Here is an 18502-nt window from a genome sequence, read left to right as displayed (position 1 = left end):
GCAACATATGTAGACTTTTAAAGTTTCATTAATGGTAATAAAATTCTTGCAGGGCAGCTTGGAGTATCCTAGCAATATAGCGGTGGTGGTTCAGTCACTAAGTCATGTCAAACTCTTTGTGACCCCACGGACTATAGTCCATCAGGCTCCATCCATGGGATTCCCCAGGCTGGAATACTGGAGTGGGTAGTCATTTCCTTCTCCAGGGGATCTTCCTGGACCAGGGATTGAACCCGTGTCTCCTTCCTTGGCAGGTGGATTCTTTATCTGCCTATAACCTTAGAAACTTCACATGAAGCAAATGAAAATGTGTAAACTTGTCAAGGAAAATAATAGAATCTCCAAGTGATTATCACCATACTTTTTTTTTTTTTACTAATATGTTTTTTATTGTGGTTTTACCTTTGTGGTTTTAAGCAGTTTTTGCAAGATATTCTGAAAATCAAGTCTCATTTTCTCTCTTTTTTGGTATTCTAATAGATGGAAGAGTTGATTGCTTTTACATAAATTGAAAATCAATTAGTATATTTAAGTGTTTGATATTAAGATCATGTAGGAATTTGTACAAGTGTACTATGTTTGGAAGAAAACCACCTGACAAAATTTGAAACTTAAGGAATCAATAATCAAATCACAGATTCAACATGCGGAACATCCAGCCCAAAGGTGACCTTTATTTGTGCACATTACTATGACTGTTAGTTGAAATGTCTGTTGTGTCCTTTTGTTTAACTCTTTCAACTAGATAATCCTTGATTTGGGTCAGCATGTGACCAGGCTCTCTCATGGAGGCTTTTGACGTCTTCTAACATTTTCTCCAGGACCTGTATTTTTCACTCCTATAAATTTCTTTACTAAATAATTCCTGAGGTATTCTTCTAAGGTGTTCAACAGCAATGAACATGAAATAGGATGGACCCTGTCATCATAGTCTCATAGGTAAGACATAAAATAAGACACACATACACACCTAACTAACTCAAGGCAAACCAGTCACATGAAAAAGAAACAGATAATGGTTATTGCAGATTTATATAAGCAGATACTCTGCTAAGAGTCATGGCCTATACTTTGATTGTCTGCACAACATCCATTCCCTCTTTCTTCTTTATATCAAATTCCAATGTAATTTGGGACAATAGTGCATCTAGCTATAAAAACTCAATTTCCCAGGTTCTTTTACAGTTTTGAGTAGCCACATGAACTAGACTTGGCAGATGAAATGTAAATGGAAGTCCGTGTGGTAGTATTTTTAGGAAATCTGTTATTTCCTGGTAAATAATATCAGCTGGCATACTATTTCTATTCCTTTTCCTCTCATTTCTTCTGTTTTGAGTGCAAATGCAATGGCTGGAGGTGTGATAGCCTTTCTGTGACCATGGAACCACAGGCTAAGATTGGAGAAGTAGGAAATTGCAAGGAACCTGATTTGTTGACACTCCAAGCTGTCTAAATTTATGTTTCATGAGAAAAATAGGTCCCAAATTGCTTAAGCCATTTAGCTAACACAGCCATATACAGTTGTAATGACATATATGCATTTTCTCAGTCTTTAAAACAATTTTTTGAGATAGGTTTTATAATTTCATTGTATTAAATGAGGAAACTGAGGCAGAATTGAGTAGTTATCTCAATCTCATTCTGCCAGCTGGGATTTGAAGTCAGGTGGTGTGACCTGGAGCTCATGGTTTTAGTTCATTAGACATCTGTGGTAGTTTGGAGTCCCAGGAGATTAATCCCAGTCTCAGAGTAGCGTGAAGGGAAATCTTGCAAAGCTTTGTATAGGAAGTGGACTTCACTGAATCTTGACAAATGGGTAGGATTTTGATACAGAGATTAAAGAAGAGAGAAGGGCATTCAAGGTGGAGAAAAAGGTATTGCCTGTATGTGGAGGACAGTGGGCTATTGGCTTTAGGAAAGGAACCATAGGGTTGCAGAGTTGGAAGGTTTATAAATTAGGTTGGGGCCACATCCTAAGATTTCTGAATATAAAGACAAGAAGTTTGAACTTCTTCCATTCATAAACCGGGACCTGATTTATGGAGAAATACTGAATTCTGATTGATGTCACGCGTATTAAGTGTTTCAACAGAAATGTTTATGAACATTTCCCAGAATTATAGATACATCTAGAAAGTTGAATTCATACTTTATTATCCTTATTTATTATTTTTCTTTCTTAGAAATAAAGTGTCTCTTATAAAGTAACTCTTCCTAATTTAGAAAATCCTTTTACTTTAATCTTGGGCGCCACCTTGTGGTTTAAAAAATCCTTAGTGTAATGGTTTTGAAAGAAAACTAAACTGATGGCAGTTTTTCATAGCTGAATCTTGAGGTTCAAATTCTGTCTATTGGAAGTCTGTTGAGCTTTATACAAAGCATTTTATGTATCCTTAATATCTGATAATTTGAAAGTTATTTACACTGTTGTATTCAGTTTACTTGTTTTTATTTGTAAATTCAAATTGTGATAATTTGCCATTTTTGCTGTATTATACAGAAAAAACTTCCCAAAGAAACAAGTATAAAGAAGAATAAGTGTGCTCATTTATCCTTATAGTCTTAAGCCGCATCTCATTCTCACTTACACGAGAGCTCGCAGAAGTGCCTGTGTTCTGTGTGCACAGTTGGTTTGGTAAAGACCTTCGTTGTTTGACTTCAGCATGTTCAGTTCCTTCAGACTGCTCTATCCGCAAACCCAGAAGTAATTTAAACATCTCCTGTAGCAAGAAATGAGGAAGAGAGCTTTGAAGAACTGAGATACAACATTTTTTTGAAGATGCTAACTCACCTGTTCATAAAGCAGGATGAAAGCTCACACCAAGACTTGCCATGGCTGTTAAAGACAGTCCCGACCAGTAGCAACTCCAAGAAGCAAGGTAAAGTGAGAGAAAAAAACAAAGAGAAGAAAAACAATAAGAAGGCAAAACTAGAAGGATGAACAGACACCTGGTGATCTGGGAGAAGGAGCTGCAGAAGGAAAGGCAGGAACGCCTTGGCGTCTGTGCGCTCCACTCGCCCGAGCTCTGTCCTCCCGGAGCCCTGCCGGGCGAGGACCTGGCTCGTCTTGTAGCCTCTGCAGACTCTCCCCTCTCCCCCACGCTCTTCTTTCCTAAGTTTCTGGCCTTGTGTCCAGCCCGAGGATATTGCTGGGACCCGGAGCCCCAGTCTCGTTCCAGTTTGGAAGGCCTTGTCAGAGATCGTGCAGCTCCCCAGGTGGCGCTAGTAGCTAAGAACCCGCCTGCCCCTGCAAGAGACCGAGAGACGGGGGCTCGATCCGGGGTTGTGAGTATCCTCTGGGGGAGGGCATGGCAGCCCACTCCAGCGTTCTTGCCTGGAGAATCCCGTGGACAGAGGAGGCTGACAGACTCCAGTCCGTGGGGTCACGAGAGTCAGACACAACTGAGGGACTTAGCACACACAAAGATTGTGCAGATCCAATCTTGCTTAGATCAGAGGCCGGAGGACACCTTTGGCCTGGGGATTCAGGAGTGTCTCCTTCTGGCAGGGCGGTTGGACCCTTCATGCCTGAATTCTGATGTGGTCACTCTCACTGGTGTCTTTAGAGACCACCGCCTCCAACTGTAGTTGTGGCTTTTGCCTCTGTTGCTTCCTCACACTACCCAGTGTCACCCTGACTCCAGCCACTGACCGCTTCTTATCCTCAGCCGATCACAGTGAAGGCAGAGTCTCAGCATTTGGGGCAGGGGTCAGCAGTGGATCTTCACTCAGCTGACACGGACTAGCTTGCCACCAGCTGCAGGAAAGCGTTTGAAATAGGACTGTCCAGCTCCTCTTTCAAGTTCAGCCCTCTGTATTCTGTTACCTGGAGGTCAGGTGTGAATGGGTGGCAGGGAAAGCATGTTCCATACGACGGCCTGTGAACAGGCAGCTCGTGCCCACCTGAGACTGCATCAGAACCTCTTTGAACAGTCTGAAGACACCCCACTTCTGCCTCCACCCAGGCAGGGGAGCATCTCTGAGGAAAGAGGCAATGCCAGCCCAGTTGGATGGCCTTAGTGTTTTTCTGGACTACTTGGCTTTCTGCATCCTGCATTTCTTGATCTTTTTTGTTATTCAGCCATTGGCCTTGTCCTCTGTCTCGTCTGAGCTAAGCTCCTCCAGTTTGATGCTGGACGAGGTGTGTCAAGCGCCGGCTCTCCTACTCTGTGCTCTGAACCGTCAGGGACGCCCTTCCCTCCTGTGGCTGGTCCTGGAGTGATCCTTCTTCCCATCTGACCTGCTTTGAGGGCCAGACTAGATGTGGGTGGCTATGCATTCCTGAAAGGCCTAAGGGTAACCAGCGTGTGCTCTGCAACACTTAAGCTTAGCGATCTCCATTGTCATCTGTCAACTGACGTATGGGAGAGCCCTTCCTTCTACAGAAGGCCGTTTTCACCCGGCTCGTCTAGACAACCGATCGATTGGCCATATTGTACACCATGATGAGATCCAACCTTTGTTTTTATGCCCAAACACAAGTTCTCTGGAAAAATACATGAGGACAGCCAGTCACCAACAAGCTACAGAACTGACTTTGAGGGCTTCCCTGGTGACTCAGATGGTGAAGAATCTGCCTGCAGTGCGGGAGACCCGGGCTTGATCCCTGGCTTGGGAAGATCCCCTAGAGAAGGAAATAGCAACCCACTCCAGTATTCTTGCCTGGGGAATCCCATGGACAGAGAAGCCTGCCAGGCTACAGGCCATGGGGTTGCAAAGAGTTGGACAGCGACTAATGTAAATAAATGTAAGTGGAGCTTCGAAATGCTGGTTCTGTTTCTATAAGTGAGACCCAGCTTTTCTAGTAGGTTTTTGTTTTTGTTTTTTCAAACCACTTCCTTTAAAATCACCAAGGGATTTTCTGTGAATAAAGCATTTTTTTTTTTTTTTTTTTTTTTAGAGAAACTTATGTTATAATGAGAGAAGAAAAAACTACAGAACAGAAATCAAGAAACAAAGACAAAAAACAATCCCAGTATGGGTTTCTCTTCTGAGGTTTCTCCAGGTGGCCCGCTGGACGTGTTACACGTGCTATGGAATATTCATCTTGTCTCTCTGTGATATCTGTCTTTGTGTTTGGCATTACTGAGCCTTAGAGGTTATCATGAATGCCAGTTGTGTGAAATAAGCGCAACTGACAGGATTTAAAGGCTAAGACTAACCTTTCTAATCCATCTATTCCCCATTCTGCGCCTTAGGCCATGCCTCTTCTGCAAGAATACACTACATCCTTGCTTCTGTGAAGGGAGCTGCAATAATTTCCTGAATGTCAGTCAAAGCCTTTCTCCTCGAGGAGTTAGAAAAATTCAGATTTTTCCCTCTGACTAGACAGGAAAGGAGCTGTAAAGACTTTTCAGAATAAGATGAGTGTTGGTATTTTTGCCACACATGCTTAACTTTTTCACTTCTTTGATCATTGAGAAATAAAATGTATAGTCCTTTTCCCTCTCTCCTCTCATGTTAGGCTTATTAATAAAGTTAATTCTGAACTTAAAAATATATCTAGAGGACTTCCCTGACTGTCCAGTGGTTGGGACTCCAGACTTCCACTGCAGGGGTTGCAGGTTTTATCCCTGGTTGGGGAACCAGGATCCTGCATGCCGCCTGGTGTGGCCAACAGTAAATAATAAATAAATAATTTTTAAAAATTAAAAAAAACATGTCTAAAGATAAATTCTTGATAGCTCAGTTGGTAAAGAATCTGCTTGGAATGCAGGAGACCCCGGTTCAATTCCTGGGTTGGGAAGATCCCCTGGAGAAGGGAAAGTCTACCCAGTCCAATATTCTGGCCTGGAGAATTCCATGGACTGTATCTATAGTCCATGGGGTCGCAAAGAGTTGGACACAATTGAGCAACTTTCACTTTTCACTTTCAGAGATAAATTAATTCAGTAAATTACTCTAAGGTAAATTCATCAATGTTAAGTGAAAGCTTTTTGTTTGTTATTGTTCTAAGTGCTAGGGATACAAAATGGCTCAAGTTCTTACTCTCCTGGATCATGTATCCTAGAGAGTGGAGGAACAGAAAATCATCAGCAAGACAAATATGTAGTATGTTGAGAGATGTTAAGTTCTATGAAGAAGAATAAAGCAAAGAGATTGGGGATAGGGGTGATGGGGAGTGAGGAGTGGGGTGCTGTTTTACATAGGATGGTCAGAGAAGGCCTCTTAGGTAAGATGCTGTCTGAGCAGAGGTCTGAAGAGCATGAGGGAGTGAGCCTCTCTGATATCTTGAGGAAGACCAATCCAGGCAAAGAAAGCAGCTAGATGTAAATGCTAAGGTGCTCTGTGTATTTGAAAGGTTCAGTTCAGTCGCTCAGTCGTGTCTGACTCTATGCGACCCTATGAACCGCAGCATGCCAGGCCTCCCTGTCCATCACCAACTCCCAGAGTCCACCCAAACCCATGTCCATTGAGTCGGTGATGTCATCCAGCCATCTCATCCTCTGTCATCCCCTTCTCCTCCTGCCCTCAATCTTTCCCAGCATCAGGGTCTTCTCAAATGAGTCAGCTCTTCACATCAGGTGGCCAGAGTATGGAGTTTCAGCTTCAACATCAGTCCTTCCAATGAACACTCAGGACTGACCTCCTTTAGAATGAACTGGTTGGATCTCCTTGCAGTCCAAGGGACTCTCAAGAGTCTTCTCCAACACCACAGTTCAAAAGCATCAATTCTTTGGTGCTCAGCTTTCTTTATAGTCCAACTCTCACATCCATACATGACCACTGGAAAAACCAGGAAAGGAACTTATTTGAAAGGAATTTATATGATATAGTGAACACTATATCATATAGTGGCCTTTTTTCCAGTGAGATAAAAAGTTGGGCAGTTCTGAATGAAAGAGTGACATGATTTCATTTCTGTTGTTATTTTTTTTATTTTTTATTTTTTTCATTTCTGTTTTTAAAGAACCATTTGATTGATATTAAAAGCAGTGCAAGAAGGCAAAGGAGAGAGCAGGTCAACTAGTTAGGAGGCTGTTATATAGGAGACAGTAGGTTGGACTAGAGTGATAATGATGAAAGAGGTACTGAGTATGTTTGATTCTGGAACTATTTTGAAGTAGAGCTAACAGGAGTGTCTGATGGGTCAGATGTGAGGTATGAGAAAAATAAGAGGAGTCAGGAATGACTGGGGTTATAGTGTAAATAACTGAGTTGTTTTTTGCTGAAATGGCTGGATTGGGGTAGGAGCAGGTTTGGTGGTTGGTAGAGAGGATGAAGGGTTCAGTGTGGAGCACTTTCAGTTTGAGCTGTCCATTAGATATCCAAGTGGTGACACAGAATAGGTGGTTGAATATTAGCCTGAAGTTCAAGGGTGAGGTTGGGGGCTGGAGAAACAAATTTGAATGTAATCAATGTGTGGATAGTTTTAAAGCCATGGGATTACGTGAGGTCATCCACGGAGTTAGAAGAGGAAAGAAGAGATGGGGGACTGAGCTCTGAGCATGTCCAACGCTTACAGTTTGGGAAGGAGATGGAAAGGCAAAAACCGAGAGAGAGAGAGTGTTGTCCTAGGGGCAGGGGAAGAAATTGTTCAAGAAAAGGAGCAGTCAACTTTGCTAACTGCTGCTGGCTTGAGTAAGATTAAACATTGAGAAGTGGCTCTTGGATGTAGAAATCACTGATGGCCTTGATGAGAGCATTTTTAGAGAAACCATGGGAACAAAACTCAACAGGTATAGATTTGAAAGAGAGCAGAGTAGAGCAAACAATGGGATTTGATATAGACAACTTCCTCTGAGGAGCTTTGTTATGATGGGAAGCATGAAGGGTCTTTGGGGTCAAGGGACAGGATTTTTATTTCTTAAGAGCTCGAATGGCATATTTGTATGCTGGTGAGAGTTATCAAACAGTAGAAGAGAACAGCTGATGATACAGAAACGAGAGGGGAAGTGTCAGGCAAAGAGAGATGGGATCTAGTCTGGAGGAGAATAAAATGTGCTGGGACAGATATGAGTAGGTGGGTTGGTAGACTTGGTGGTGGGCGCCTTTGGAAGATCATAAGGTTAGCGTAAGAAGAGAGGCAAGGAGTTGGAGGCTTGAGGAGAGAGGAGCGTGAGAGGAGGACTAGAGGGAGAGAGCGAGCTGACTCCATCAGTGTTTTTCTGGCTTCGCTGGGCATTGGAAGCTCCAGTGGGGTTTGTCAAAACACCAACTGCTGGGCCTTACTTGAAAGTTTCTGATTCAGTTAGGTCTGCGGAGGTGCCTAAGAATTTGCAATTTTCAGGATTTCCCAGGTAACACTGATGCTGCTGGTTCAGAGACTAGACTTCAGGAACCTCTGGGCTTGGAAAATGGGTGAGGAAGACTGGAGCAGCACTGAAGTCCTCCTGTGCCTGGCAGTCTTGGATGTAAAGTGAATTTAGTTAACTCAGTTGTGTGTTTTTCTCCAGTCCTGTTTACCAGCTCAAGAGCTGGCAGCTGTAGGCCCAAAGTTGGACCTAATCAGGAAAAAATGGAGTGCTATTGCCAGTATATCTGGGACATTTTGCTTCCTCTCTGATGCCTTTCTATACTAAAAATACTATTTCTACATCTTTTATTTGAAACAAAGGATTAGAGAATCAGAGATCGAGAAGGAAAAAAAATGAAAGCTTGTGGTTGAAGTTATTATAGGATTTAGAAGTAAAATGGAGTAATATCTACCTCTGGTTTCGTATTTCAAGGAGAAATGTAAGCCCTTTTCCCTCAAATACCTGTTAACTGTACTGTTTCTGCAATTTACTGAAGAAAAACATTCTGAAGTATACGTTGAAAAACTGAAATTCAATTCTTCTGTATTTATAAGATGACATTCATCACAAACTGAATTTTAAGACTATTATATTGGTCTTTGCAAATGTTCATATCCTCCTGCAAAAATAAGTGGTTAAGTGTGGAGGTTTGTGCACAAGAAATGAGTATTGGAAATGAGAACTCAGCTGTTAGAATGAGGGCCACAGCTCATTAATCAGAACAGAAAAAAAGGACTGTCTTCCCTAATAAGAAGCGGTATTAATTCAGATGTAGTATGTTAAGGAGCAATTTAAATATAGTATATTTGCATATTAGGCAAGTTTTAAGTAACTGATTATTTTCTTTTATTAAAAAAAAAAACAACAGATTTTGTTGGAGCCAGGCGTGATCCAGGATGTGTTAGCGGCTGGCAGCCACCTACAGTTACTGGAGCTTCTCAATTTATGCTCTCACTATCTCATCCAGGTATGTAAGCTTGCATCCTGCTAGTCTGCCCTGCTCGTTCCGCCCCCTGCAGTAACCCAGCAACTGGAGCCCAGTGACAGATGAAATACAAGAGGGGCGGGTGGGAGATGTGGCCTGTGGTGGTGGAATTTTTCCAGGACACAAACTGAGGCTTCTAGGAGGGCAGCTGCAGCTCTCAGCGTCCCACCTCATGTCCCCAACCGTCTCCGCCCACCCTAGGCCTCCACCCTCCTTGGGCAGCAGGGCAACTCAGCAACCACAGACAGGGTTCACTGCAGGGGCCCTAGGAGATGACACCGGCAAGGGGCTGGACTTGAACCAGTGCTGTCTGGTTGTGGAAATGCATGAAAAGTTGGATAGTCATTTCAGATTTCGGTAACAGTAGCTAACATATCATGAAGTCATACATAATTAATTGCTGCATGAACTTCTCAGGCAGGAAATTCTGGAGAAGTGATGAGTGATCTGTGCATTTTTGCCCTGATTTGCTGGGGTTGCAGGAAAGGCTTTGCGAAGGGGAGGGGGAGAGTAGCCCGTCCACTGAGCACCTGCCGCTTGCTCACTGATGCTTCACGTTTGGCCATCGCAACAGGGTGCACATTATGATGGGTAAAAAATCAAAGATTTGAAATAATCCCAGTGTGCCCATAGCTGGTGAGTGATAGGCCTTTCTGGTTCCAAAGACCTTTTTGTTTCTCCTTGGATGAAAACCCTTTGTTTCAATAGGAAGACACGGGATATCTTAGGCAGGTAGTACATCTTATTTTGCAGAGAGTTAAGTACCAACCTCCTATCTTGAGATCCTCCAATTTATTCTGCTAGTATGACTGTTAACTTGCATTTGTTACATGATTATAACAACAATGAAAGTAAATTTGAAAAAATAATAAATCTACATAATTTAATTCTACTATCCTTGTGCACATGACATGTTATTAGTAAGTAGAAAAATCCTATTTTTTCTACCTAATTATTTCCTTCCTAATAATTTCTCTAATTTTAAGTATAGCCATTCTGTTACTCATTAGGTCATTTCCAAAGCCCTTTCTCGTATATCATATTATTTCATCCCCCCAGCAACCTCAGGAAATAGGAACCAGTGCTCCCCAGGGAGACAGTTTAAGGAATGTCAGCAGTGTTCAACCAAGGGGCAATTCCAATACAGCGGATGAAAGTTTTATCATTATCTCAGCGCATTTAATCTAATAGTAAATGTTTAAATGTTTTATCTTCTTTTCCTTCCGATTCCCCTCAATATCACTGGGTGATATGGGATAGCTATTTAAATCCCTTTCTGCAAGTAACAAATGAGAATAACATTGGTTATAAGACTTCGAATCTGTATGTTCGATTTGTGAAATTGAAATTACTTTTATTTGACATTTTTACAACAAATATTACAACTTGTGCTTTCAGCATCATCACCTGATTCACTTTTTTCCTGGTAGATAATAATTAGTGATGTGTGTTGACAAAAGTTTGCGTATGGTGCTCGCTATCATGATGCATATTAAAATAGTGTGTATATACAGGTGTGTGTGTGTGTGTGTGTAAACTACAATTCTCTCTAAATGAGAATTCCAGATGAACATGGTACGTTCATGAGTATTTTTCCCTACCCATCAGATGAACCTGTCAAAATGTTGCCTAACTTGTGTCACTTTGGAATTTTTAATTCTTGCAGTTCATTGTTTGCTCTGGAAAAAAAGTGTAACTTGCATATAGATGTGTTTTCTGGATAGGTCATTTGTTATTAGCCTGCCTAATCAGGGGTTAAAAATTTCACTTTCTTTTCACCAGTGTTTTCATTTCATTCTCTTACATAACTTTCCTTTTCCTTTTTATCTCTGATGTTACAAGATGTTCAACTTTTAGAAGGAAATTTGACTGTAAGTGGATTAAAACCATTGGTCTGCAGAAGCCTTCATTGTGTCAGTCTTTTACAGACATATCCCCTGCCTCTCTTTTAGGATTATCAAATTACCAGAAGGGGTCGGTCTGCTTTTATGTTTTGACAGAGTCAAATAAGTATACCTATTTATGATTTTTTTGGTATTTTTGCTTAACTAGTTTTTAATTTCCTATGGAATCATTTTATTGGGTATATAAAACATTTCTGTTAAAATGAAAAATCTTTAGTGATTTAACCGTAGTTAGAAATTAAGACCCATCACCAAAGCTAGTATATTCTCCATCCTTGTTTGGTGCTTGCCAAGTCGCTTCAGTCGTGTCCAACTCTTTGCAACACTATGGACTGTACCCACCAGGGTCCTCTGTCCATGGGATTCTCCAGGCAAGAGTACTGGAGTAGACCTTGTTAGGTACAACAAAGAGTTTGTGAAGCCATTTTCCTAAGATGCCTGCTATTATTTTGTTGTTCTCAGAGTACCATTATTTCAGAGATGTGAAGGGTCGACTTGGCTTTGGTGCCTCCTCCTGTCCTCTAGGGCTCATTAAAAAGCATATGCTAGGAGAAGTGCTGGGTGGACACTTCCAGAAACCCACTGCCCCACCCAAGCCACCCCGAGCCTCCCCAGCCATCAGCTGTCGTGTTGACCTGACGCTTCTTCGGCACATGCCTGGAAGCTGCTGCTGTCCCTCAGCCAAGGGAAGGGACACTTTGAGGTCACTGTGTGGCCTCCTTTCTCTTGCTTTTTCTCTGGCAGGCTGTTGAGGGCCAGGAGCCCACATCACAAGAGCAGCATCCCTCTGTGTCAGGGAGGATAACCACGAATTAGCCTCTCAGGCTGTGAGGTCTTCGCTTATTCACTTTTGGCCCCAGGCCCTCTCACTGAACCTCTCATTGAGAACACACGTGGTCTCAGTGCGTGTTGGTGGGATTAACTGGTAGCGTGGCCGTGTAAACAGCTAACTCATTGAGGACAGGATGGCTGCAAGGACGAGTGGTTACTGTAATAGCCCATCATCCAAGGTGAGGGGTTTATAGACAGCTCCTCAAGTGTGCATCCTTTCTCACTGCTTTGCAGTGAAGTTCTGTAGGATCCCATCCTGTATAGCCTGTCGTGCTACATGTTATTAATAAGCATGACCTGCTATCTGAGATTCAGTCTCAAATGAAATGTGAACGTTGCTTTCCCTGTTCCACTTTCTGCTCCTCTTTCTTGCCCACTGTACTCTTTTTAAAAATTTCATCAGAAAAGTGAGCCAATTCACTAAAGAGCAATATTTCTTTTAAAGTAGGCCCAGTAAAACATGTAAATTTTCTTATTTTTCAGAGTATGCATGTGTACACACATGTCAGTCACTATGTTAAATCTTATAAAGGAATCTCTGCAGACCATCCTCAGGACATGGGCTCTGAATAAAGGGATTCTAATGTGGCTGCTGATTTACTGAGTCCTTCAGATAAACATTACTAACTTTTTGAGTCCAGCTTTCCTAAACTTTGATTTTTCCTTACCTTTTTAAAGTTAGCTTCTGAACATCTCTAAGCATCACACAGGCAATTCAGATCCAACATGAGAAAAACCTATCCTTTTCTCTCTTGGTGGTACCATTGATCTGTTAGTTGTCTAGAAATTTGGACGGAGTCTGAGAACCCCCTTCCTCATCACTGTATCCAGTCAGTCATCAAGTTGCATTGATTCTGCCTCCCGAATATCTCTCAGACCAGCTCCTTTCCTCCAGTGCTCATTTTCTTACCTTTCTTTAGACTCTCACCATCACTGGCTGTATGTTATGAGTTCATCTTTCCTCCTAAGGGGCCTGCTTGTTTCTCACCTCTGTCTATGCCAAACCATAGTCCCCAGAGCCATCATTATCTTCCACAGGAAAGAGAACCAACATTTATTGAGAGCCTGCCTATACTGAGCCTTTTGCACAGAGATTCCCATTTCTCCTCTGCTGAGAAGAGAGGAGAGTTTCTCCTTACAGGTGGAGAAGCTTAAAGTCAGAGCTAGGATGTTGATCTGGTTTGGAAAACCCTGCTAGCTTCCCTAACGACCCTTGGGCCACATCACTGCACCCACAGAAACCCTTAGCCCGGCCTCCAAGGCCAGGCCTGATCCTCCTGAGCCTCATATCTTGTCCTCACAGCTTTCCTAGTCTGCTCTGTTCTGGACACTAAGGCCTTCCTTTGATGTTGGAACTTGACACTGGGAGGAAGGGCTAGGTGGTGGAGATCCTCAGTGGAGAGGCAGCACCTTCAGTCCTCACCTTCAGATTGTACCAGGGGTCGAGAGCAGGGAACACACACAGACACACACACACACACACACACGACCCTCCCCAAAACTCCCCTAGCATAAGATCAGGGGTCCTGGCCACTCGATTTTGTGCTGTATCCTCTGAAAGTCATGTATTAGGAGATACACATACTTTGCTCAAAATGACTTTTTTTATAGTTAGCTTTGTAGATTTTGTACTCAAAAAAAAGGTTTGTAGATTTTGTCCTCCCTCCCCTAAATAACACAGGGTAGATCCTATTATTTGATGAGTAAGTGATCTTTTGGTTTGCCAAGTATCAGCCCTTATTATGAAATGCAGTTTAAATATACTGATGAGAAAGAACTCTCACTAGACTTTCTGAATAAGACCACCAAAGTGGTGAATTAACTCCTTTTGATAGGAATATGCTTTTAGTATCTGCTCCTAGGCAGCAGGTGGCAGTGTGAATCCACCAGAATTCAGTAGTTAATTTAAAGCAAAAATCAGAAAAAATGAAAAGAAAAATTATTTATTTTGCTACATATTAGTCTTCTGACCTAATCAGTAAAAAAGTCATTATTCACACCACACTGGGCAATATGCATTGTAATTTTTAACAAATAATAGGAAACTGTTAATGTGTTCACAGGAAATACAGTTTTGTCTTGGGCTGCTGTGGTCATTTATCACCACACTTTGTGAAATCACTCATTTGTTCTAATTTGAATGTAAATGACTCTAAGGTTTTACAAATAAGGTGACAGACTCACATAAATGTAATTGCAGGGTTCATCTCCCTCTTTTTATATATCACTCATTAGGTTATGAATTAAATACATCGTATTAAACCAGGGGCATGTCCAATGATGATATTGTAATGGCAAATTACTCTATGCTATTAGAGGTGTATTTTTTATTCATGGACATTAATTTGTCATTAAGCGGCATTAGTTTAGCACTTTTATGGGGAAGACGTGACCTGAAAGAGGAGACGTGCTGCTGCGATGTGAGAGGCAAAGGGTAGGAGTATTTCATCACTGTAAGGAAAACTGGGTGGGGGGCGTCTTTTTTTAAAAATTTGTTTTGTTTTCTGTTTTCACAAGCATGAAAGAGCATTTCCCCAGATTGAAGGGATTGTTCTGTTTATGGTGTGGATTTTTGGATCTCGTAAAGCGAAGCCCAAATTCTCACTATTAATCATCCAGAAGCCAAGAATTAAAGGGAGCAGGAGGGAGGAAGTGACTTCCTGCCCTAAATCTCCCTCCTCTGTGACTGATGCTTATTAGTCATCCCTTGTCTTCCTTTAGTTTTACGCTAAATGGGCTGCCGTGAGAATTAGTCATCTTCTGTCTTCAGGGAAGGTACAGAGGTGTAAAGGATGTTATTCTCCCATGATGGTATTAGGAAGAATTCTGGGTATTATGGGTTTTTGTTTTTCATAAGTGGTGATTTTTTAGTGTTCTTTTACTTAGGAATTGTTTTTTCCCTTTCAACTTCGAGAAGCGCTGGATCCTTGAAATAACTTCACAGCAGCAGAAAGTATCTGAGTGCTGGTTTTGCATCACTTTCCTCATGGGCTAATGTGGTTGAAAGTGTCTTACCCACCCCAGTTATACTGTGGGGCTCTTGAAAGCAGGGATCATACCTGACACTTCCTTATTTCTTACCCCCTCCCTCCTGTCACATCACAGGGGCTCAGTGTGTTTACTGGTCACCTCAGGCTACCATAACAAAATACCACAGGCCGGGTGACGTAAACGGATCTTTATTTCTCACAGTTCTGGAGGCAGGAAGTCTAAGATCAGGTGCTAACGTGGTTAGGCTCTGATGAGGGCTCTCTTCCTGTCTTGCACGTGGCCACCTTCTGGCTGCGTTCTCACATGACAGAGAGACAAGCTCTCTGGTGTCTCTTCTTAGGAGAACTCTGATCTCATCATGAGGGCCCCACCCTCATGACCTCATCTAAACCCAGCTGCCTCCCAAAGGCACACCTCCAAATACCATCACACTGGGGCTTAGAACTTAAACATACGAATTTTGGAAGGATGCCGTTCAGTCCATAGCAGTGTGTACTGAGAATGCTACACCCACTCAGCAAACTTCTCCTGCTTAAATACTGAAATTTTGTTTTATGGGCAGAAAATATGTTAATAAATAAGTCTTTTGTTACCCATTGAATACAGTTTTTTTAAGTTAAAAATACTTTCTATGGGGATTGCATTTAGCACCAAAGATCTTGCATATTTTACAGTATTTTAATAGATTGTCATTTTTTAACTAAGTAATATGGCAATGACTTATAGGAGGTTATCTCTTCCAAACAATGTATTATTATAATTTTAATTATTAAATTAGCACTGTCTCCTAGATACATAATATATAGTCAGTGTTCTAAACGGAATAATTTATCCTCAAGGTTGAGAAGTTATAACTTACATTCATTTTTCTCCACCACTGAGCTATTTTTTCCCACATTAGATAAGACAGATGATTGTACCAACATATATATTTAATATGCCCCTAATCAAATATACTGTGTGCTATTCCATAGTTCACTAGAGCTGATGCTTTTGTATTTGGAGAAAGTTAAAGTTGAATTTTGGAAAATACATTACAAACAGTTTAATCTTTCAGATTTTTTTTTTTTTTTAAGTCAGTGAAAATGATCAGAAAGGGTAAGAATGTATCAGCCTTACTTAATCATCGCCAACTACTAATTATTTGTTCTAATCATGACTATTTGCTGTCTGGCATGGGTAAGCTAGACTGTCATATTTGCCAAATGTCATTAATATTTGGCTCTAAAATATATCATAAGTTTTTTAGTAGCCATTTTAGGATCTCAGTCAATTTTTTTCACATGTTATTATGTTGGCTCCTTTTCCCTAAGCCCACTCCAAAGGATGTCAGTGACAGCCCAGAGACATGCCGGCTGACCAAGGAAGTCATTTTGTCATTTTAATTTGTTATATGGATAATCTAGGGTTCACCATGTCTTCTTTGTTTGTGAGTATTTAAGGAGAAGGATGTCTTGAAGGATTTTTCTGATGTTCGTAATTTCTGTTTTCAGTTAACTATTTGCTGTCCAGTGGGCAATTGTAAAATCACTCTCAATGTATTTTTCTCAAAAATAAAATGCTTCCAATGTTTTACTAATGCCAGAGTTCAGAATCAATAAAGCAAACGAAATCAATCACACTTAATTCCACTATCAATACTCAAAATTAGAGGCATTAAAAGAAAATCTATGTTTCATTTAAGATATTCATCCTCCTGCCCACCCTCCACCTGCAAATATTTCTGCCCGTAGTTAAATGTCTGCTCTGTTCTGAGGCTGAACTGCCTTTCAGCAACTCGATCTGTCAGGCACCGCCTGCGTTTCCCATAGTTCCAGTATCTTCTCCGCTGGTACCTTTGTTTCATTTTTCAAATAGGATCAATAAGATGGGAGAAACTTTTCTTCTTCTCTCATCACCACGACCCTCTCCTATTAACTACCAAACTGGGAACAGTGTCTGTGTGTCCTTACCGGTTATTCATTCTTCAGTTCTATTGAACTCAGTCCTTGGCCTTCATTACTCCTCAAAGGCTGCTCCCGCAGAGGTCACCACAGCCTCCAGACTGCCAAAGGCAGTGGGCCTTTATGGCCTTTAGTGTGACCAGTCTATGGCCGTTCAGTTCTGGTAGCTCCTTTCTTTCCTGCACCTCTCTTTCCTCAAGGCTCTCTCCTAGTTCTCCTTTTCAGTTCTTTCACAGACTCTGCTATCAGCTCCATGAGTAGCCCCTGGGTGCTCTGGCACCACATGGGTGCTCATCTCTTCTGCTCGCCGTCGCTTCTTTCGTCCGCGCCTGGAGGCCTCTGTCCCCTCGCCTGCACTCCAGCTTCAGTGTTCAGCCCTGTCTCCTGGTTACAGGCTGTGTTTCCAACCCTGTCCTTTTCCTCTCTCATCTCCTCAACGTGCCCGATCCTTACTGTACTGAATGGCGTGTTTTACCATCTCTAAGCCAGCTGCTTAGTCAGCATTTCCTCTTGGATGTTCCACAGACATGTGACCCAAGCCAGAAATTCAGGAGTCATCCTAAAATACTCCATCTTTGGCACACAACCTTTCAGTCTTACCTCCTTAACTTCTTGTACTCTTATTTTTGAAGAGGAGTTTTAGGTTCATGACAAAATTAAGAGGAAGATACAGAGATTTCCCCTGTACCCCAACATGTGAATAGCCTTCTCCATTATCAACATCCTCTACCAGAGTATACACATGTGTTACAGTCAATGGACTTAACGTCACTATCACATCACCATCACCCAGAGCCTGCAGTTTATGTTAGGGGTCGCTCTTGGTGTTTTACCTCCTGTTTTAGGTTTGGACAAAATGTGTATCTACCATTATAATATGATAAGAGTAGTCTCACTACCCTAACAATCCTCTGTGCTCTGTCTGTCCATCCCTCCTTCTCTGTCTTAACCCCTGGAATCACTGATGTTCTGTCTTCATAGTTTCATTTTTTTTCCAGAATGTTGTATAGTTAGGTTCATATAGTATGTAACCTTTTCAGATTGGTTTCTTTTGCTTAGTAATACACATTTAAGTTTCCCCTCTGTCTCTTCATAGCTTGATAGCTCATTTCTTTTCAGCTCCACATAATATTCCATTGTCTGGATACCACAGTTTATTTATCCATTCATCTACTAAAGGACTTCTTGGTCACTTCAAGTTTAGGCAGTTATGATGAGCTGTTATAAACATCTGTGTGCAGGACTTTGCATAAACTCCCTTAATTTTTAAAAATCTCTATCATTCTATTTCTGTTACCACCATCTTACTTCAAATCCTCAATACTTATTTCCTGGGCTAGAGAAACTTCCTGATAACCAGTGAACCTACCTGTCTTCACTGTTGCCTCACTCCAAAACAAGGTTTATTCATCTTAAAATGATTCAAATGTTGCATTTTTTAAAAAAAAAATCGTGGCGTGCAGCATGTGAGATCTTAGTTCCCCAACCAGGGATCAAACCCATGCCCCCTGTATTGGGAGTGTGGTGTCTCAACCACTGGACCACCAGGGAAGTCCCAGCACAGGTTCTATTTTTACTGTGAAACATCCTATCTCTTTAGCCTTTTAAAAA

General features: G+C 41.6%; 1 protein-coding gene across 2 annotated transcripts in view; it reads left to right on the top strand.

Annotated features, from left to right (window-relative positions):
• KLHL32 (kelch like family member 32) overlaps positions 1 to 18502 on the top strand; it is a 216712-nt gene that overhangs the window by 112822 nt on the left and 85388 nt on the right. For both annotated transcript variants that reach the window (XM_065911353.1, XM_065911352.1), the window contains exon 5: positions 9106 to 9204. In XM_065911353.1, the coding sequence (XP_065767425.1) occupies positions 9106 to 9204 (99 nt within the window). The remainder of the gene's footprint in view (positions 1 to 9105; positions 9205 to 18502) is intronic.

Source organism: Muntiacus reevesi, chromosome 19 (assembly GCF_963930625.1).
Source record: "Muntiacus reevesi chromosome 19, mMunRee1.1, whole genome shotgun sequence".
Taxonomy (NCBI): Eukaryota; Metazoa; Chordata; class Mammalia; order Artiodactyla; family Cervidae; genus Muntiacus; species Muntiacus reevesi.
Note: the sequence above shows the minus strand (reverse complement) of the source record. Positions and strands in the feature narration are given on the sequence as shown.